The 23,145-nt window shown below is 40.3% G+C and overlaps 1 protein-coding gene across 1 annotated transcript in view; it reads right to left on the bottom strand.

The window, feature by feature from the left end:
• LOC111671528 (cadherin-4-like) overlaps positions 1-23,145 on the bottom strand; it is a 230,713-nt gene that overhangs the window by 28,445 nt on the left and 179,123 nt on the right. The window contains exons 6-9 of the mRNA XM_023428637.2: positions 13,978-14,133; positions 6,838-6,982; positions 4,203-4,375; positions 377-514 (exon numbers count right to left, since the gene is read on the bottom strand). Coding sequence (XP_023284405.1) covers positions 377-514; positions 4,203-4,375; positions 6,838-6,982; positions 13,978-14,133 — 612 coding nt within the window. The remainder of the gene's footprint in view (positions 1-376; positions 515-4,202; positions 4,376-6,837; positions 6,983-13,977; positions 14,134-23,145) is intronic.

Genomic DNA, 23,145 nt, shown 5'->3' with positions numbered 1-23,145 from the left:
TCTAGTTTTCTTGCTGATGAAAGTCAATGATATGGATTAGTTTCTGCTTGTGTGTGTGAGTGTGAGTGAGTGTGCAGCCTTTACAAGGAAATGAGTAAGTACCCTTTGCACTTCATAACCCTCCCTCACTGTCCTTGTGTAAATCTTCCTGTGTAACAACATAACACAGTGTTGTAGTCATTTCCTTTCTCCTTTCCTCATTCCGTTGTTCCCTCTTTTTCATTCTCCCCACAATCTCATCTGTAATGTCTTTCTCTCTCTACCCTTTTTTTTCCCTTCAACATACTCATCATGTCCACCCCCCTTCCCTGAACCCAAACCCTCTCCTTCTAAAAACTGTCACCCTTTCCCCACTCCCTGATTTGTAGCAACTCACAGTTCTGGAGGTCAGCATGGGAGGGTTGTCGTTGATGTCTGTGACAGTGATGATGGCGGTGGCTGTGTTGGAAAGGCCAAAGTTCAGGTTGCCCTCCATGTCCGTGGCCTGCACGATGATGGTATACTGGGACACTTTCTGTTAAAGGCAGAAACATAAGAGACAGGAGTGAGCAGTTATTCGTCTGCAGAAAGCTCTCTCTTCCATGTGTCTACAGCAGCAGCCACAGACTGTGACTCCCAGAGGAAAAAAAAAGCTGAGGCTGTGTTTTGTTCTATAGTCACTGTCCATGGTTTTATTTGAGACACAGAATCGCAAGGGTGAAGTCTTTCATTCAACTGAGTTGAAACCTCCTCAGCGGAACATATCCAGACTTCACACCATCTGCAAAGGCTGCACTGTGAAGCTTCCCCATGGGTGTGTCATCAAAGACATCACTTATTCTCTGCCCCTGATGGACAGATGTGAAGACAATGTTCCAACTGGAAAAGATTAATAGACTATCTATGGAGAAAATGATATGAGAGAATGATAAATGCCATTTCATCTTTTAAAATGACACAGTGTCACTTCACTGTAAGCTGAAATATGGCTCTCTTATTTGTATTTTTGTACTTGGGTGTGTTTGTGGGCTTGGAGCCCTGCCGCTCCCTTCCCATTCTCCTTTCCTACCCGCCTCCCTCTCTTTGCCGGCATCCTCTGTCTCTTCTTCTGTCCCACGGTGCAGTTAATGGGCTGCAGGAAGGATGGAGCCCAGGAGCCGACAGTCTGGATAATGTGTCTCGTCACTGAGATTCCCAATTACATTCCCAGTGTCTCTCTCACCTGCTAATTACCGAGTAAATATCCCAATTAGGCCAGGACGCCACATCATGAAGATTAGACAGCTCCTCTCATCTTGATGCTAGACCAGATGTTGAACTCCAACCTTGTACACACACTCTCATTGACACCCATACGCACACACAACCAAGCACCCACAAACATCCGCAAGCACACACACACACACACACACATCTTTTTCTCCATATCTTGTTTAGAAGCAGTGCTTGCCTGACTGTCCCATCAGCCTGTGTACAGCATGTACACAACACTCTCACTAATTAGACAAGGGAGTAATTATGTAGAGCTCCTCTGAACCTCTCAGCATTGCAACAACACCACAGCATACCCAGGTTCCTCTGGAGGACTGAGGTCTGTTACTGTCAACAAGCTTTTTAAAGTCCACTACAGACCAGTGGAAACCTTTAGAAGAGAAATCTGTGTGGGAGTTTATAAAGGAGAGGAAAAAGACATTTCAAAAGTGAAGAACAGAGGAAAGAATAAGAGACAGCAGGGGATGCAGCTGAGGCACAAGGGAGGAGGATTACCAAAAATAGATGCCTGTGTTTTTGTTTTTTCTTCTCTTTTTGTAGCGCCTAACACCTCCAACACCCCAGCCCAAGAAGGAAAAGGAGACACATAAACTTTCAAAGTTTCAAAGGGCCAAAGTGCTGACTAAAAGTGGACCAGGGAAGCACTGCACTGTGCTGCGTAGCATCTTCCTAGTTTATGTACAGTATTGAAGCTTTGATTTTTCTCCTGCAAGACGTCTTATCTGCTCTCTGAGAAAAATGTTACAGGAAAACACAAGTATGTATTTGTAAGCTACAGAAACTGTGTGTAATTGTGCACACATACAAAAATATGTGCACAAGTACATTTGTGTGAGAAATAAATACATGTAATCGTGTTTATGTCTGTGCGTGTACAGCATGTCTGCGCGCTCTTGTACACCTGTCTTTGTGAGAGCCAATTTGAGTTTTAGATCTCGAGAGAGACCGCATGTTTGGAAGTTGGGGACAGATTGGCTGGTCTTCATTTCTTCATGGGTCTCATATTAAAAAGCATTCTCCCTATCTTGATTCTGCCCTTACTGTGATGGGATCTCGAAGAGCAAATTAGGTCGGTGCAGCTGACGGATTTATCAGCAAGCGTGGTCCCAGGTCAAGTGAAGTGATGCTGCTCTATGGGCTTTGCTTTAACTCTGCCAAGGCAGGGGTTTCTGCCAGGCTTGGTAGAGACAGCAGGAAGAGGCAGTGGTAGGTGAGCTCTCATCTTGTGCAAATGTTTGTCTTAAGAATATGGCCAACGCATATGCGGCACAGATGTGGTCTGGCTGACTCATCCATTCTGATTGCTATGCACTCACACTTCACACACTGCTTTACAGACTGCATGTTTTTAGTCAAGTGATTAACTTTTCATGGTTTATCAAGTTAATTAACTGAGTTACTATTAATTGGTTGACAATAGAAAGTAGAGAAAACAGAGCCTAGGTGACATCTTCAAATTGCTTATGCTGTCCGAAACCCAAAGTCATTCATTTTTGCAATGATATAAAACAGAAAAAAAACAAACAGTAAATCAATTATAATAATAGCTGCCAATTAATGTTCTGTTCATCAACCAACTTATTAATCAAACAACTGCTTCAAAATGATGTGCATTAAAATACAGCTCCCCTCATATAGTTAAGATATCCAAGTACAGATTGCATGTTGACACCAGGTGTGAATGGGGTCTGAATCAGGGTGGGGAAAGTGACGGAGCAGAACTTGACACTCCCTCATTACCACCACTGATGTGCCCTTAAGCACTGGTGCTGCTCTCTGGCCAACCTGTGACATGCGGTTTCCAGGAGTGAATGTGTGTTAACAATGTGATTGTAAACAGGGAGCTCCTGAAAAAGAGGAACACTGCTCTCACAGGATGAATATAGACAATAGGTTAGTGGCTAGGGGATGAATTATGTCAATAGGAGTCCTCTTCAGTCAAGAAGCACAAAGGTGCTCTGGGTAGGGGGTTTAATCCTACATTGGGGGGTGGGGGGGATTAGCAGTGTACAGATAAAACAAAGCAAAAATAAGCATCAGACGTTCAGGCTTTTTTACTCCATGTTCCCTTCATGCCTCTCTCTCTCTCCCTTCCTCTGGTACCCTCATGTCTCATGTCCATCACCCTATCTCTTTGCCAAATTCACACTCACTTACTCCACCCTCATTGTAATACCCCATCTGCCGAGCTCTGTTTTTGTTCTATTGCCCCCTACAGTTTCCTTTTTTTTCCACTCCATTGCCTGTGTTTTATCGAGTATAGATGTGATTATATGGGCTTTTGTGTTTGTCTGACAGGTGTCAAGGGCATTCTATCTCAGATATTTCCACTCTATCTTCACCACACAAACACACACACACACACACACACACACACACACACCCACACACACATACACACCCACACACACATACACACCCACAACACAACGTGAGCAGCCCACTGCAGCATGATGTGTTGTTAATAGGTCTGTCACTGGTGACAGTTTGGGACGATGATCTGTCTCCGAGATTTCTTTGCAGAGTTGTCACTGGCACATCCATGTCGCAAGAATAAACACATTTGGATCTTGTCACAACTTTTATAGCTCCATAAACAAGGTGACCGCAGAAGCAGGCAATTTGGTGTAAAAAAAAAAGAAAAAAAAAAAGAAAAAAAAAAGAAAGATGACTTGATGTGGGTGTGTGTCAGTGTGTGTGGTGACAAATGGCTACAAAACATTTTTAAGTCACATCTCAAGAGTGTCATCAGAGTAAACAATGCTGTTAGGAGCTGCTCCATTAACGAAGACAAAGGTGTATCTTCTAACCAGCTATAGTTCAATAATCAGTGTTCAGAGTAAAAGCATAATACAATCCTTATTTGTGATGATTATTTTGCTTAATTTTATACGATTTTATCTTTAACATTAACTGCCTTTTGTGAATGCACGGGGATGTAGAAGACCAACCTCTCGATCAAGACCGGGTGCCACCGTCACAATATCTCCAGTCTCACTGTTGATTGTGAACATGTTAGGGATGGGGCTGTGCGGCGTCTGGGAAAGGATTCGATAGCGCACCATTCCATTAGCGGTGATGTTGTCGTCGGCATCAAACGCCGACAGGTGCATCACATATGTTCCTGAGAAAGAAAAGAATATTTCTCAACGTGCACGTGCACAGGCAGCCAAGCATGCTGTAGCAGAAAGTAACAAGTAAATATGTCAAATTCAATTTCCATCAAAATTGAATTTGTGTTAAAGCGAGACTAACTAACAAACTTTTTAGTATCATAGAAATAAAAGGCCCCCCCACCCACTTCAATACACTCAGGAGTTTTGCTGCTGCAGCCTGCCATGGTCGCTAATGGTAGCAAATGTTAGCTAACATTAGCTAGTTATTGGTGTGCAACTGAAATTATTAAAGCAGTTTCTTGACTTCATCACTCTTTTCTACTTGAGATATTGTTAGACTAAGAACAGCAGCAACAAAAGCAGTTCAGCAGTGTTCCATATTTGCTCCTTGTAACCACAGTGGCCGCTGTTTGGCAAAATTTACATGTAGTTGTTTATATTCTAGTTGTTTCCATAAAATAAATGACTAAGTCCTCATTTAACTTTGAACATTTTGTGCTGTCATGCCTTTTATTGGCTAGTTTAAAGTGAAGCAACGAGAGGGAGAGGCTGCAGATGCACTGTGCACACAGCACTGCTCTCCTTAATCAACCATCCTACAAACAGATTTTAATGACATACATTGGAAATAATCACATTGATATTGGTTAATGTCTGCATAAAAGTGGTTAATAAACCATAACATGTTCCATAACAGCTTGATAACACTTACTATGATGTTCATTGATGTGTACAGATTTATGCCAGCAGAGAAATGTTGGACACCTATTTTGCAAAAAATCATGACCTCAACAACCAGAAGCAGGACCAGGCACAGACATTCTGCTATAAGATAAGCTAAGCTTTTATAGCTACATATTTCACATCATATTTTGCTTTTACTGATGAAAGGTATTGATAAGCCTTATATCAAATTGATTAGTATGCACATGAATGTAGCTAAACTGTCTACATGTTTGATAAGACTCGCTTAAAATGACCTATACAGATTTATGCCTGTTGGAAACATGTTCTGTAAGTGACAATCACTCAACTTAAAGGACAAGTAAGTACAGACATAACGTATATGCAGACACAGTTCTGTTGCAGACAAGAAGCCACAATCCTCCCATGAAGGCACCACTTGTTTGCATTCCTGCCTCCACGCACTCATATAACTGTGTGGGACCACTGCCTGTCACCCAATCTCTCCATCTCTCTCTCTCCCTCTTGCTCTCCCTCTCCCGTAGCTGATTCTAATTGCCAGAGATAGTGATATCATGCCAGTGACAGCCCCTGTCCGAGGATAATTGTAACCGCAGCTCCCATTTCAAACTTCATTACATTTCAAAGCAACATTTGTCAATGACTCGGCCAGAGGGAGCACTCTAAAGGCCTCTCAGCGAGACGAGAAATAAAAGGCAGCAGCAAGAGAGAGAGGGGAGGAGGAAATGAGAGAAACAGAGGACAGACTCCATATTTGGTTAGATTCCAAGCGGAGTGACTATCAGTCCTCCACACATCACTTTTTTCTAGAGATGGAGGGATAGAGAGAAGGAGATGAAGAATCACAATGTGTCACACATCGGCGGGGGAATTTCATTAAGCTGCACTCTTAGGGGGTTTAATGTGGACCCTTTGTACGGGCGTCCTAAGCTGTGCCTGACAGGATTAGGTCCCCATAATGACTCTTTAATTTGCAAACTAATTCAAGTCTGTAATTGGCCTTCCATTGAAACCACTGGAGCTCTAAATTCTAAAACTCTCTTTTTTTATGATTATTGTTTAGCAGAATGTCATGCATGCCACAGAGACTTGTCTGCTGTGTGAGGGAAGGCTGAAGGGAAAGGAAGGCAGGCATGAAAAAGAAAGAAAGAAAGAAAGAAAGAAAAAAGAGAGAAAGAAAGAAAGAAAGAAAGAAAAAAGAAAAAAGAAAGAAAGAAAGAAAGAAAGAAAGAAAGAAAGAAAGGGAAATTAGTACCTGGACACCTCTTGAAATCACCCCTGGTGCAATAAAGTTGGGTTCATCAGGCTCACACTCACACACACACATGCACACAGAGAGCTCATCTTCGTGATTCTTTCGCTCTGAGGTTAGACATAAAATGACCCAGTGGTGCTACAGCGTGGTACATTTCATCCTCAATCTCCTGTCCAGCCTGAGCACCCTCTTTGGTTTATGGCCACTGCTGCAGCCGGCTAAATGAAAAGCCACTATAGGAGACAGATTCTCTGTCTGTCTGCTAAATCAGGGGGAATGGAAAATTCTCAGTTGTGTCAAAGATTCACTGGTGTAGTCATGCTTTTTAACGACACCAGCCTCTCCTGATATAATAGTAGCTCGTCATCAGTCCACTCGTATCTAGCACCATCACACATTTCTTTAATCTTTCAAATCTTTCCAGTCTTGGATTAACTCATCTACCCTGTAATTGCTCCTGCTTCACACTTCATGTTTTATCTATCCTTCCATCCATTCATATGCCAATACCTGGTTTAGAGCCTTCATCCACAGAGCCATTGTAGACCTGGTTTTTGAACTCGGGTCTGTTGTCATTCATGTCAATGACGAAGATGTACAGATCGATGGGGTTCTCGACCTGGTTCCCATTCATGTCCACAGCATGGGCACGTAACTGGGAGACACAGAAACACAAGAAATGAAGTTAGATCACAGCCCATAATTATTACTGTGGGAGCAGAGAGTAATGAATAGATGAATTATTTATGAGTCTGTGATGAGTGCTTGTATTCGTTTTATGGAGAAAATTATTTTGGTAAACATTTGGTGTTTAATGGATGAAAAAAAAATCTAATCTATCTTAAGGGTCTATCTATCTTACAAGGTTGGTCTGCAGTTTCTACATTTTACATTAGTCTCCACTGGGGATAGTTTCCAGATAGTTTGGATCTCACTAATATCTCTCTAAACAGTGTCCTTTAACTGTCCTGATGCCAAAAATCAAACTGAGAGAGGAGACCGGGTAATAAAAACATTGATACACTCATTTGAGTTATCCTCAAATATTACAGTGAACTCACAGAAATATGTTTTAGGAGCAGTGTGCTCTGAAAGGTGAGTAAGATACATTATTCTAAGGAGACCAGAGTGACTGTAAACATCTGTTAAAAATGAACCCTAAGGACAGAGTTTCTCAGGCAAATGTTGATGTTTGTGACTAAAATCATGTCAATGCAGTTTGGTCTAGTCTAGTTCAGTTTTAAGGCTTGAAGGTTGTATTTCTTTTATTTGAATTTTAAGATTTGTGGTTAAAGGTCTCTATCAGTGAGACTAGATACAGTGTAACTGTCGGAGCTATTGCCTTAATAATTTAGAAAAATTGTAATATTTAATCATTTTATAAATTTAGTCCAGGAATTTAACACATTTTGTTAGAGTGTAAATGTGTTGTCCCTCACTTTGGATAAAAGCGTCTGCCAAGAGTAAATGTAAATGTAAATATAAATGTCTGAAGGCACAAATGCCAGTTTAATTATAATGTGTTCACTGGGTTTATACAAATGCAAGTAAAAAAAAAAAAAAAAAGTATTCGCTATTTTGTCTAGTTGTAGTACCCCGGACTTCATTGTATACCGTCAACTTTTCACACCAAACGTTCACCCTTGGTCTGTTGTCTACATTAATTACAGGCTTAAATGACCAAGTTGTATTTTTTTTAAATTACTGTTCTTGCCTTAATTTTCACAGCAATTTTTCAAATACCCGTTCCCATGTTTGAAAATCAGTTCTTTGTGGGGTATACGCCCTTATCCTTTCAGTGTATTCCCAACTGTCTCCACTCACAGAAGTGGACTTAAAAAAGGGAGAAACAACATAAATAAAAAACCAACAAACTGAGAGCAAGTGTTTTTATCCTTCAAGGTGAATACTTTCAAAGCAACTCTAAAACCAAAAAGAAAAATACCTGTGCCCTGTTTTCTGAATTTGGCATTTTACCCTGCTCATGAACACACTGACTGATAAAGTCTGCATTATTGAATTATACAGTACAAGCGTTTCAAAAAGCCTGAACCTAAAGAACAATATAGTAAGGTCTTCGGTAGAAGTCAGGATACCTTTCTTGCAGAAAAATTGCCTTCCTTGGTCATGCACTTTCTCCAGACTTCTTATCTCTTTTACACTTAGTCCCCAGAAGTTTTTATCTCAACAGAAACCAAAACAAGAAACATCTTATTTTATTGGAAGTTCGGCTCTGCTGTGAAGTCAAGGTGTCTGTTTCACGATCACGGTGTTGAAATCCCAGGCCAGACATTCTGTCTGATTTTGTTTGACAGAGAGTCCTGAAATCACTTCACTTTCACTCTGACTCCACAAACACACTCAGCACATTTCAAATTCAACTCAGCTGTGCTCAGACGAATGGAATCACCAACTAGGATTTCTCACAAAGTTTGGACATGGAGTTATTACTGGAATCGATACGTGCTGTAAAATGTGTCCTCACTGCTTTCTCTCTTATTGAGGTCTGGATGGAAAAAAATAGAAGCGGAATGAATGAAAAGGAGAGCAGAGAAAAAAAAGTGAACTATCAGGGAAATGTTGAGTTTAAGTAAATGTTTGTGGTTTGTTTTTTTGCTCCATACATGAAGGTCAAAATAACAGACTGAAGTGGCATCTCAGAACGAACTCCACGGTTCTCTTTAAAGCTGTTTTGATTCACTTCACCTTACCTGGGAATGTTTATATCCCTGAACATGACTTATTCAGTGATATTCCTGTCAGGTGAAAGCATCGGGGATGTTTAGTTTATACGGACGGAAAAAAATGAATTCAGATGCTATCTACATCCTGCTCATAAGAACATAGAATGATAAATATTTATTCTGTTGAAATGTCAGCAATCAATTTCAGACTAAGAACCTACAAACATTCTATGAGCAGATTGTAACATGAGTGTTTTCTCATTATGTATGGAGAATTGAGGGAATGGTACTCTTGCCATCTGAGCATGCCTGATTGGAAACGTGCTACCTGGCCACTGCAAGGGCATGAGAGCCAGATAAGTGAAATAGCCCCTAGGCTCGTTGTGGCAGGAAATGGAATAAGAAGCATTGTCCATCCGCATTCTTCTCCTCAGAGAGGTGAAGATCCTCTCCACTGCTGCCCATCCTCTCCTCTCCACTGTCTGCTTTCACTCTGCACCTCCACTGAAATTGTGTCTTCAGGTCTCACTGAGGTTAATTTGACTTTACTTTTTCCACTGCATTGTCTGATCTGTCCTGCACCCAATATCCGTGCGCTGCCACTGTATATCGCATCTCGGTGTGCTGTAACAGGCTAGGAGCCAAGCCTGTTATCTCTACCCACCCTCATCCCTCCGTCCCACATGCACCCACACCCTAATTCAATAACAGCAGGAGTCAGAGATTACCGCCATGTTTAAAGAAGGCAAAATGTAATTCTGGGTCCACATTAAAGTTATTATCTTGAAAGGCAAGGGGAGAAAACAGACCGTACCAGGCAGTGCTCGGCATTTGGCAAAGAGGAAGCATCCTGATAGAGATAACAGCAGACCAGACGCTCCAAGGTTTTTTTCCTCATAAGAATGCATCTTGTTGCACGGCTAGTTTTGAATTTCAGAGTGCTCATTCATTTGAAATAAAAAGAAGCAGACCATAACTTTCTTCTGTCCTTGCATGAAATATGAAGTAAACAAACGAAAGAGCACAAAGTCAAATTCTAACTTTGTGCGTGTGTGTGTGTGTGTGTTTTATAGTTTTCCTGGATGACGTTGCTCAGTGAGTACAATCTTCCCTGTCTTTAAAGTTATAGGCTTGAGGAACATCATGTTTTGTACAGTCCACTTTAATTGCTGACCTGTCCCCAGCAGCATCTAGCGTGAGAAGCTTTTAATTGTACTACAGCACCTTTCTCCCTATGTTTACACGTACATCTCTACCTTGTCTCATCTGGTTTCTCCCTTCATTTTGTATTCCACAACAACTAAAACTTCTCCTCTACAACAGAACATTGAGTTTAACTAAAGCAGCCTTTAGAAAGCCGGCACCTTTCTTAACAAATCACCTGATTGATTGGATTTTCTCGTGGGTATAAATCTGCTCAGCTCCCACAAAAAGCTAAAAGCCAGCTCAGCAGGAACGAAACTCAGACTAGGTTCCCATATAAATACAAGGATAGCGGCAGGTATAGAGACAGAGGGAACCCGACACAGAAACCTTAAGTGGTAAACCCAGTGTGGTTTCTCACTACTCCAAAGAGTTGGAGCTCTCTTTTCGTGGCAGCAGAAAGACTTATGGAAAGAATAGCTTATGCAATATGACAAGTTAGTACTTTCTTAAATTTTAAAAGTGCTTTGCCAGACTGCTTGATATTTCCATTCTTAGACTAGCATGCACAGCACAAAGGCGAAAGAAGAGGCGCAAAGAGATGGAAGTTCCATTCAAATGAAGCAGAGCCAAGACAGGTGTTGGTATTTTTGGAGAAAAAAAAAGAAAAAAAACTGGGTTTAAACCAGCACAGCATGCACAGAATGAAGATGGCTGTGCTCACTGCACTGGGCCGAAAACATTTTCCATTACTGTTTATATACAGGTTAAACAAACTATATACAGTGTTAATTAGTCAGCTTTAGAGATGTTGTATTTTTAAACTTTGGGAAAAGGGACTCCAGTTGAACTAGCTGCAATAGTGTTGGGAGGTCAGTTGCCTTGCACAAGGGCTCATTAACAGAAACAGTTCAGAATTATTAAAGAGCCAGCCCAGCTCTGTCCAAAGGTTAAAATCATCTACATATCAGAACCTCTAAATTAGAATAATTAAGAGGGTTTTTTTCTGGATTTTTGGGGATTTTAAATCTTGGCCAGGAGCACTGACTTCCTGTAAATGCAGTCTTTGTTAGTTGCCTGGCAACCCCATTGTGACAATAAGACTCCCAACTTGTTTCAACATTTATGTTTGTGTACATACTAAACAAACAAAATATAATGTTCTAATTAGAACATTTTTAAGTTGCTACTAGGCAAAAACACTGGACTTAGCCATGCTTTACGTTTCCCATGTGCTCTGCTAAGCTAACCGGCTGCTGGCTGTATATTCATATTCAGTGTACAGAGAGGGCGGTATAATTCTTCTCATCTAACTCTTGGCAAGAAAGGGTATAAGTGCATTTCCTAAAATGAACAATTTCTTCAACACAAAGACATGAGATTGATATTCATGATTACTCTCAGAGAGAAGCCAATAAGAGTAAATCCCAACATCTTGCCCTCATCAAGGTTTTATTTTTCCACTAAATCATTTCTCTTTAATTATATCCTATCCAGATGGTAAGTATTTGGAAAGTTAAACATTTTTTGTTCCTCAGGGTCTGCGCTTCAGCATATTCTGTTTGAAATGAAATAATGGATATTACATTAAAGTGGCAAGTCTCATCTTTAATTTGAGCAGGTTTACATCAATATAGAAGGAACAGTGTGGGGGATCTAGCCTTTTTAACACATAGTACCCAAATATCAAGGGTTTAAAAATAATTGGACACTTGGCTATTAAATAATTTTTTGGGACGCTGTGTGGTGTTTCAACATTAGTTCATGCACAAAGAAGCCTCTCATGTGGCTCAGAGTTTATTGAGAATTAAGAGTTGCCATTTAGATTGAGGTGGATTATCTGTCAACATAGGGACTAAAGAGGTGACCATGCTAGTGAAGAAGATAATAATGATGCTAAGGAAAGCGAAAATCTATCACAGCGATATCAAGGTGTTTGGTTTGCCAAAATCAACAGTTGGGTATGTTCTAAAAAAGCAGGTACGCATTGGGAAAGACTGCACAGCAAGTCAGGAATACTCTCCAGGATGTAGGCGTACGTGTTACCTTGCAAACTATCAAGAGATCAAAACCTCAGAGGATTCACCACAAGATGCAAACCCCACGGTAAGCCTAAATAACAGAGAGGTCAGGTTGCAAACATACAAAAAGAAATCAGTACATTTCTGGAAGAAAGTTCTATGGACTGATGAAACAAAAAGGAACTTCTATCAAAATGACAGCAAGAGGGAAGTGTGGAGAAAAAAATGACCCAAAGTAACTCCCTCATCTGTCAAACATGGTGGTGGTGCTGTTATGGTTTGGGAAATGTATGGCTATCAATGGAGGTGGAACACTGGTATTTATTGATGAGGTATACAGAGGTATCCCTCATCAGGTATACAGGTATACAGGAACATTCTGTGCTCAGATTCAACCAAAGACATCGAAACTTCATCATTCAGCAGGACAATGATCCTAAACATGGCCAGAGCAACCAAAAGAGCTTTTCAGGGACAAGAGGTGAAATATTCTTGACTTGCCAAGTCAGAAAGATGAGTTAACTTCATTTCTTAAGTTTAGGTTTTGACTTTCTTCAACTTTGATTTTTTACCTCTGTTATGTATTATTTCACATAATCACAACTCAGATTTTGTGCTTGAGTTAAAATAGATCTGTATGTTGTATCTGCTTGGAGTTTTCAGTTTACAAATGAACATGGATTCTTTGTTTTAAATAATTTATTGCGGCAAGCCCTATCTTTATCCGTCGTGAAAGCGTCTGCTGTACTGCTAGCAGTCACAATCAGCTCAAGAACACTGTTCCTCAATGTGACCACTATGACTCTAGTGCCTTACAGAAGAAGAAGGTGCAGGGGTGCCTGAAGTACAGACCTCATGGTTTGCACTGTTTTTCTTTTGATCACACAGCAGTCCATCATGACACCTCCATCATGAAACTGCCCCAAACAGAAGAGTTTTTAAACTTAATGCAATGCATGCTGGGAAGTGTATGCAAATAAGTTCATAATGTTTTGAAACAACTTAAACTGATGAGTTAGGTGAACAATCCATCTGACATTTTGTCACCTGAGCTCATGATTTTTAGTTCTGAAAGTGATAATTAAACAATTTTAACCTTGACACACACAAAATATTTAATTACACTTAGAAAGAAACATTTATTTAATATAACTTTACAGCATAAAAGGATAAAGTAAACATGAAGTGAAAATTGTTTTCTTCCATTCCTCAACAAAAGAACAAGTTAGCAAAACTGGCTCTGAATGTGATGAATCACAAAATAAGTAATTACCACATTCTCTGACTCGTACTTCATTTCAGCCAGATGCTTTGCACACAGCGCTTCCACACGTAAGAGTGAAAAGGTGCAAATTGGAAATTCCATCATTCATTTCTAACATCACTGTGAAGTAAAAATGTGATTGTTTCTCACAGTGATCAAAGTACAAGAATGCAAATACATACACACAACTCTTCCAGGAAATGTTTTTGCTTAATGTAACAATGTAGTGCAATATTGTTATGTAATGTTTATTGAATGGATTTAATTAAATAGTTTCTAAACCTGATTTTGTTTTTGTTTTTTTTTCCTAATTTGTTATGTTGAGCAAATATATATCAGAGATGGCATTTTCATTATGCAGAACTACACTGGTTCTGCTTTAGACCCCTGTCCGTTGAGGTGGCAAAGAGACATATGTGTCAAAGGGTTAAATGGCAGTATAATAATTGGTTTCATCTCAAAGGTCATGGCTGTTGTGCGCGGATGTATGTGTGAATGAGGGAGTGAGAGACAGACAGAGGGAGAGAGAGACACTCACATGGTAAGAAGAGCGATGTTCTCGATCGAGAGGTTTGGTGACGAACATCTTCCCGAGCACGGGGTCAATGTTGAAGACCTCATTGGGTGGTTGATCTGCTCCCACCCCTGTGATGCTATATCGGATCGAGATGTCCTGGTCCTGGTCTGAACGAATCTGCATCACAACAAATAAAGAGAGAAACACTCAATCAATCAAATAAATATTAAACTCTCATAACGTGTTTCACTGAGCAATAAACTTTTCTATCTTATTAGTTTTCAGTCTCTTCCCTGGACACTAAATTCAAACACACAGATCTCATGGCCAATCTACACCTGCTGGTGCAACATGTACTGCGAGGTGTTTATGATTCAAGGACCAGTTTGTGATATACAACCCTTGAGTTTAATATTTTGTCCTCACACAGTCTAAGAAACCTGATATTACATATTCACTGGAAACATGTGCAGGCACACAAACACACGAAGCCAGGGCACCCACTCTTGCACACACACACACACACACACACACACACATTCATCACAGTTTGGCATTTCTAGCTACCACATACTCAAAGATTCCATTAGTGCTGCCGCAGGGAAAGCTATGCATTCTGTTTGGCAGAATTGGACTGCTTCAAAAGAGAAATTTAAATTCAATATTTCACGAAGGGCGAAATGAAATCAACATATATTTACTGTTAACTTTGACAATCAGCTAGGAGCCATTCTGGAAATACAGACAGGTTGTGAACAAAAATGACAATTAGATAGGTAGGTGAAAATATGAGGTTGTAATTGGTGTGTAATTAGGGAAGCAACAACAGGCAGCATAACAATAAACACATTTTGAGGGGGTAAAAATGGGCAAGGCTGCACAGGAGAAAAGAATTATTCAATAGCTGTGGGAGAAGGGAAGCAGAACGTTTTCAAAAAAAAATTAGGCCTACATTTTGGTTCAGCTTTCCTGGCCACATATATAGCTAATAGGTGCATTAAGTGCAAAGCTAGGCCTGCGATTTGAACTGAAGTGCTGTGTAATTATGACTCATCTGGAAGAATCTTTCAATTTATTGCCCAAATAAAGTCCAAACATACCATCTCTGTCCATTAACCACATGACAACCAATGAACATCAGTGGGTGAAAATGACTCAATCATACAATCACACACACACACACAAACACACACACACGCACGCACGCACGCACGCACGCACACACACACACACACAGCCATGGCCAACCTTTTTTCTTCAATCAATGACTATTTCAGTGGAGATCCTGAGTGCACCAGAAGAGTAAGACTGTCCAAAGTTGTCTCCATCTTTCACCACTCGAGGAACCAATTTAGCCACACTTTTGACACACCAGGAATTCTGCCCAGCTGAGAAAATAGCTGGAGCAACTAACAAGGACAAGGGAAGGACATACCGTATTAGACAGGTGTCATCCTGACTCTTCCTACTGGTGGAATAAAAACCTGTCACCATCACTGACAGTGCTGTTATCACCATTTTCTTTCTCTTGCTCTTCATCAGCATCAGCATTATCATCAGCTCTCTTTTAGAGAGATACAGTCAAGGTGTGTCTTTCTAATCAAACAAAAGCAATCAGTTACAGACACCTTAGCTGTAGGGATGCAAGAGGAGCTGTCACAACAGCCCACTAATGCTATTTGTGCATGTCTGTATATGTGTTTTCTTTGGGGAATAGCGGGAGGAGAACGTCAGAATGCTGTGCACATATCTCAGCAAATTACTGCTGACAGCTATGATAATTAACGAGGTGCAGGCATCGACTGCTATTACTTCAAAGAAACTCTGCCCGTTAAACACCAACAAACTAACAAATATCCAGCTAGCAGCTCAGTTGAACTCTCAACGTAGCACCATTACCCTCCTGTATAGGCAAAGTAACCAGACCACAGCACGCTGACTCCATCTACCTCTCCTGTCGCATTAGAAAATACAAGCAATTACTACACAGCCGCTTGCCAAACTGTCTCCCCCTCTCATTCACTCGCCCACCCCCCTTGTCTCTCCCTTCCTCTGCCCTCCCTCCTCCTTTCCGTCTCCTTCTCTCTCATCTCCACTCCGCCCCTTTCCTCTCATCTCTCCCCTCCGCTGTACTCCTTCTCTCTCTTTTTCTCTCTCTTTCTTTGCTTCAGGTCTCCGTGGGGACAGAAGCCATGCATGAAAAATGAAATTACTTCAATCCGTTGGCCTTGGCAGTCGTGTATAAATCCTCACCAGTTAGGAAGTGATAGCTCTCCATAATTCCATTTCAGTTTTCCCCGCCCCCCTGATTTCCTACCCGCTTCCAAGCCGTCCTGCTTGGGGGGGAAAAGAGATTCAGCTGCATGTTTCCACAGTCATTCCAGCCAATTAGCTCTCCCTCCCACAACGTTCACGTAGACGTTTTGAAAACTGTTGAGGGACGGCGCCAGAATCCTTATCCTCATCTGTTTGTACCAAATATTTGTGCATGGCTACATGTGCACACATATGCACATTCAAGCGTGTACAACTGTGCTTTATACGGTGCTGAAAGATTTTGTTTATGCCAATTAATGATTTTAAAAAAAAGGATTATACTTCAAAATTTTTTCACCTCTAATTCTCCCACTAAGCTTGTTTGGACAGTTCAGAGTCGACAACGAGCAATGTGACGACAAACTGCCGCTGCAATGACGTCTGGCTCATGATTATTAATGCATGTAATAAATCACATGCATATATACATGGCTATGCATTAAGGGATCCAACAATGGCTGTCAGGGAAATGAGTCAGCTCGCTGTTGTTGCATGTTATCAGGCTCCTCCTTTTATCACAGAATATTGTGACAGGCAGGATGTCATTCCAACAGTAAGCAGCTTTCACTGTCATTTTGTCACTTTAGCTTTAGAAAGGCAGTGAATGTGTTGAAAAAAGCTCAGCATGAGATGAACATTAAGAGCTTCTCATGACTGTATCAGGACTTTTTATTTCCTTTAATGAAGAGGAAACTCTCTCTCTTTCTTGTTACACCACTATCTTTCACTTCACATGGGACACACAATAACACACATATAAAATGCCTCCATTGGGTAATACATAATAAAGGATTTTCAATAATAATCAAAAACTGTTTTTCAGTTTTTTCTTCCTTTGTCTTTTTCTTTCGCTCCCTCTCTGATTTCTCCTCTCTTGTCTTGATAATGTGTGTGTGTGTGTGTGTGTGTGTGAATTTGTAGGGGAGAGAGAGTGGACGAGAAGCACTCAGCCAAAAGAAATTGATAGTGAGAGAGAGATAGAGAGAGAGAGAGAGACAGAGAGTGAGAGAGAGAGAGAGAGAGAGAGTCATGACTGTATCATGCGGCATCAGAAACCAGACACTGTCTAAATGACCTATTTGTCGACGGATCAAAGCAATTCCCTTCATTACTGACAACTTGTCTGGTTCTTAAGGAGATCTTATCAGTGAGCTTAGCTCCCTTCTGCCAGGCAAAACTAAATCAAATGAGAAATTATCATGCCACCGGGTCTTTGGGGAAAACAGAGAAGAGGAGATGAAGAGAGGGGAATGAATAACACAGAAGTGCCGTTCTACCACCACAGTCACTGGGGTGCAGAGGAATTAATTTTCACTTAAAAATTCATGTTAACTAACACTTTAAAGTATCTAACATATCCAAAGTATGTGACTGCACTGCATGGTGTAGAAATACACTACTACATATTTTAATAATATAATGAGTTGCGAGTTTAGATTAGGTATTGTATACTGTGTGCTGATAAGGCAACATTAGTGTGATATATGTACAAAGATGTAAGCTGTTGTATAAATGCAACTGAATCTATTGAAGAAGATGCTTCTTTCCACCCCAATAAACATACATGGGATTAGAAAAAATACTAGAAACACTGAAACACTAGAAAAACTGAGTACATCCCGGTGCAATCTCATTAAAATGTTAAATGATTCAAAACTGTGTCATTGTACAGTAGATAATGTATTATTTTTATGTTGAAGTGTAGGGTATTTGGTCTTATGCATAATTTAAAAACAAAAAGGTTTGATACACTTCACTGAAATAGAGGCCACAAAGTGCGACGTCAAAGCAACAAAAATACAGAGTGGTCACAAGAACACATCTGTGATCACTGCAGCTAAAGTGAGAACACCTTTGATTTTAGGAATTATGAAATTAACTGTGAACACCACAGCTTTCTAAAGAATTGCCTGAACAAGTATGAGACCAGGTTGTGATACTTTGTAAAGATGAGAGAGGGTATCATGGCATCAGTAGGCCGCTGAAGATAAGCCACAGTTGCAGCAGTAGAGTTACAGTAAGAAACATACTACCAATAGCAGATGGACAGTGGATGTCCTCGAAAAATGATGCCATGATTTTTACGCAACCTTGCATTGAAAAGCAGACGGCAAGTGCTTCTGATTTGGCACAAAGGAATCTGTGAAAATTGCTATTTCAGTGACAGACAATTTGAAGGACACTGCATGAAGTCAACCTCTACGGATGACATCCAAGAGGAAACCCATTGCTCACTAAGCAGCACAAAACTGTCACGATTCATCTCTTAGGTCTCTTGTTCGCTCCCCTGGACTTATTATCCCCGCTCTTATTATTCCTGTCTCTGCCCTGTTTATATGGCCTCTGTCGTTTGACATACTCCATCTGCCCACCAGTTGGCCCTGGACTTTCTTTCTGCCTCCATATCCACCTGCTCACCTGTTTTCTATTCCCAATCACCTGAGCTTCCCTGCCCACTCACACACCTGTTCTCTGTTTCCTCATCACCCCAGTCAGTATTTAAACCTGCCGTTGCCACCAGCTCCTTGTCAGATCGTCTGTTTATGCCACCGTCTGGTTCCCAGTGTATGTGCTGCATCCATGTACTACCCTGTTGCCGGTACCTGGCTGCCTTCTTGTCAAGCCCTCTGCCTGTAACACTTCTCATCCATTTAAAGCAACTTCACTGGACCTGCCTGTGTGCCTGTGTTTGGGTCCTGTCTGCCTGTGCTGTTTCCACCAACCGTGACAAAAACTGCAAGATGAAACTTTGCCAAAGAACATGAAAAGAGGCCTGATGAATATTGGCTGCACATTCTTTGGTCAGATGAAACCAAAATAAATTTGTTTGGATCAGATGGGATCCAGCATGTTTGTGTGTGGACCCTGCCACGACTACAACAGTGACTGCACAGTGCAGACCGTGAAGATGGGAGATGGGAGTGTGCTGTTATGGGGCTGCATGAGTGGAAAAGGTGTAGGAGAGATTACATTTCTAGATGGCACTATGAATGCAACTTTTTACACAGTAGTTTGTACTAGTTCTTATTAAATATAGCGTTAAGCAACATTCATTTAATTTTCTTTATTTAATTGTTCTGATGGTTCTGGAAATGTCTGCCCTTTAACATACAAATGTTAATTTTAATTGCCCACACTTGTACCCAGGACTGTGCCACACAGCTGCCACAGCTCTGAGGGGTTGGGATACTTTTGTTTGTGGTCATTAAAGTTAATTTTGCAAGTTATATCGATGTTGTTTTATCACAAATATTATTGGGTCACAAACTGTCTAGTGTTTCCTTGTATTCTGTTGTTATTGTGTGGCACCCCTTGTGTTAAGCCAGCCAGTGTATAGCCAGCTGTTTGTCATTAGTGAGGTCAGTTTGTTTAGTTGTCAGTTGTTCGGTTCTGTTGCAGTTCAGTTTGCTTTATTTTGCACTCAGTTGAGTGATGTTGACCTATTTACGGGTCGATTTAATTAACATTCACTTTTACTTAATGTGAATAAATAAAACCCCATTTCTTTTAAATCTATGTCCTCATCTCTACTGGCTAGTCTCAGCTGGCTCTTTTGAGGTGTTTCAAGTTCAAACTCATGCAGTGGTGGCCTTCTCTGCTTCATGTGATACCGAGTGTTCCTGAGCCATATTACCATTGCATTTGTTTGCCTCAGCATTCAAGCTTTCCCTCCACCCACGTAACTCTCACCATGGCAGATTAAGAGAAAAGGTACTATATGTAAACAAACGGGAGGAACATGGAGATGCTTAGAGCAGTGAACGCAATTCAAAATAGATGCTGTGTTCACAGACCCTCTCTCTGCCAGTGTACTTGTTACGGTTGCAGGTCTATCCTCATCACTAGAGGGTGGAATTGCCGTGAGAGCGATTGATGAACTTAAAAAGAAGATGAAAAGAAGATGGTTTAGAATGAGCCCTGGAAGTATTTTTTATAAATACTATGTTGGTTCCACAAAGCAAGCAAGAAGATGGAATGTAGAGATTATGGTATTAATGACGGATGCGGGGTACCAGACTTTCTTTGTCATGGTTACAATAACAAACACACCATTAAGCTTATGGAGTGGTCACAGTTTGGTAAGGTCTCGGCACAAAAAACTGCTTGTTGGTTAGGTTTAGGAAAAGGTTGTGGTTTGTGTTAAAATAAGTGCTTTGTTACATTTCCAGTTGGTTGTGGAACAGTCGCGGTTAAAAGAAACAACGATGACTATTGGTTTCAAATGGGAAGGAAACAGCACTCTCTTGTGATTTGTCAACTAATCCATCCACCCCACCCTCTTCTTAAGATCTTTATACTACCTCACCTGACTTTCTATTTTGCTCCCATCATGATTACTATGACTGCTTGAGGTGGCCTAACAATAAAACAGAACTACGGGTCATAAAAAGCCGTTTCACAGACGACCTTTGGGGTCGTTTTTTTTAACGACAGTCTCTTTAAATCAGTGCATGAGAAACGTACTTTAAACATTATATTTCAGTGTATTCTGTATTTTTATGCACTGCAGCTCAAACGTAACATTCAAGCGCAAACATAATTGCTTTTCTCTAGGCTAAATTTGATCAACAGATTAACCTCGCTAATCTACAGGTTACCTGAAAGATTCATAAATAAAGGAATTGCCTCGGTGCTCTCTGGTGTTGGTTAGGGCGTGCATATTTACAGGCATTATACATACATATCATGATTGACCTTGAAACCTTTTGAAGTACAGGTATATTTGAATATAGTGTGCAGTTAAGCATGTACAGAGAACAGTAATTATCATATGCACTGCTATAATGTTCTTGGGGCATTGTGAATGAGATTGAAGCAGCAATACAAGTGCATGACGCAGGACCTTGTTATTTACATGTGTCAGTGAAGGAACAGCTTCAATTGGCCTTAGAATCATTGTAGATGTGATATGCATTCTATACAGACCAGACTGCTGGTGTAATAAATGTTGAAGAATGAAATGTCTTCGACAGAGAAAATTACTTTTCACTGAACATAAATAAAAATAGATAATATAAACTTAATGAGCCAGTCTTTCAGACTCATCTGAAAATTCAAATATAATTTGACTAACAAGAGGAGGTACACAGAGCAAAGCCGCACAAGGTTAGTCTAAGTTTGTACCTCTTTGGAGTTGATCAGGATATCAGTAACACCATTTTGATTCATTTGTGCAAGCAAAATAAAAATATTCTTGCACTGTTTTGAGGAATTATCATTACATATTTAAGCAAAAGCCTCAGCACCCCATTATAGTCAATAAAACTCAAGAGTGTTTATTTTAATTTATTAATTTTCCATTATTATTGTTTGTGCACATTTGTGCCAGAAAAACTGACATTTTAGTTTCATTAATTCATCCATTAATACACTGCATATAGGGGAAACACTGACTTATACAGCCGTCCAGGTTGTGTAGATTTCTATGTATTCGGGAAGTTGGGAGTCAGAGGATGTCTGATGTCTTTTTTTTTTAAATAAAAATACAAATTGCAGCTAAATTCAAAACATGAGCCAAGATGCAAGTACAATGTGCAGCTATGAATAAATGTGCATGCTGTGTTGGAGGGAGGTGAAAATCTGTTCTCACTTTCACAAAAAAGATTTGTTAATATTTGGAGCCATGATCTCAGCTAAACTTTCTCCTATACTGAGCCAAGTCATGGGCTCTGGATTGGATACAATTTAAAACGATGCAGGGTTTTTGTTGTTAACAGAGAAATACGTTAATGCCCATGACTTCTTCTGATTTGGTTTTTACTAATTCCATTTTCCTGAGACACATGACATAAGACAGAAACTGTATCAGATGTGGCTTAGATGTGGCTGACAGAGGTTTCAGCATGGAACCAAACTGGCCACACGTTATTGTTCATGCTAGAGAATGGTGCAAACATAAACCACATTAAAACTTGTCTTAAAAATACTGTTTCCTGAAATCACTTTGCATTCCGCCAAATAAAACCTTCAAATTCAAACATAATAAAAGAAAGATGTCCCTTCAGCTTGAATTGTCTCGGTGCTTTATATCTTCCGGACAGCTTGGAACGATTGTTAGTCCGCCACTGAGAAGTTCTGTTTGAAATTAGAAGACTAGAGTTTTTAGATGAATGAAAAATCTTTTTTAACCGTAAGAGTTTGAAAAAAAAAAAAAAAAAAAGATATACAGTATGACCTCATGCACTCATATTATGAATATTGTTAGAACAAACAACAGAAAACAACAAAAACAAAAAAAAAAACCCAATATCTTGAAATGGAGCAAAACTGAAATCAGCTGCTTTGAGTTGCTACTTCGAGAAAATGCTCAAAGTAAATCCGGCTTAAGCATATCACGCACTAACATAAAACGAAACATACAAGCACACACACAAACACGCAGAGGCCTGTCATGAGTGTGCCAATTAGGTGAGCAGTAGCACACTAGTGTATCAGAGAATGACACTGGTTCAGCGAACAGGAGGACAGTAGAAACAGTCTGTCACTTGCAGACGGCAAACTCAGAGCAAACAGCTGAAAGCCAGGCGTTTCACAGCTTTAAAGCCCAACAAACAGGGATAACTACTCCAAACACAAATGCTGACAGGAACAAACAGAGAGAGATTCCTTCAGCAGTACAGTAAAGCCTAACAGGCAGTCAAAAAATACAGGTATTGGCTAACAGGTCACAAACAAACTGGTCTAGAAAAATCCTCTACAAGAGAAAGGTTTTTAGGTGGCAGTGCATATCACATACACAGTCCATCTGTTAAATGTACTATAGTGCAGGCACAAAGATAAAAAGACACCTTGTGTTTTTTGCTGTGAGTCAGCAAAGTGTCTGCATTAAGAGCTTTCCTGTGGTCTTTTTAAAACACAGACTTGCTCCGGCTT

This window comes from Seriola lalandi, unplaced genomic scaffold (genome assembly GCF_002814215.2).
Source record: "Seriola lalandi dorsalis isolate HSWRI2012SDOR001 ecotype SW California unplaced genomic scaffold, Sedor1 jcf7180002054884, whole genome shotgun sequence".
Lineage (NCBI taxonomy): Eukaryota > Metazoa > Chordata > Actinopteri > Carangiformes > Carangidae > Seriola > Seriola lalandi.
This window is presented reverse-complemented; position numbering and strand designations above follow the sequence as displayed.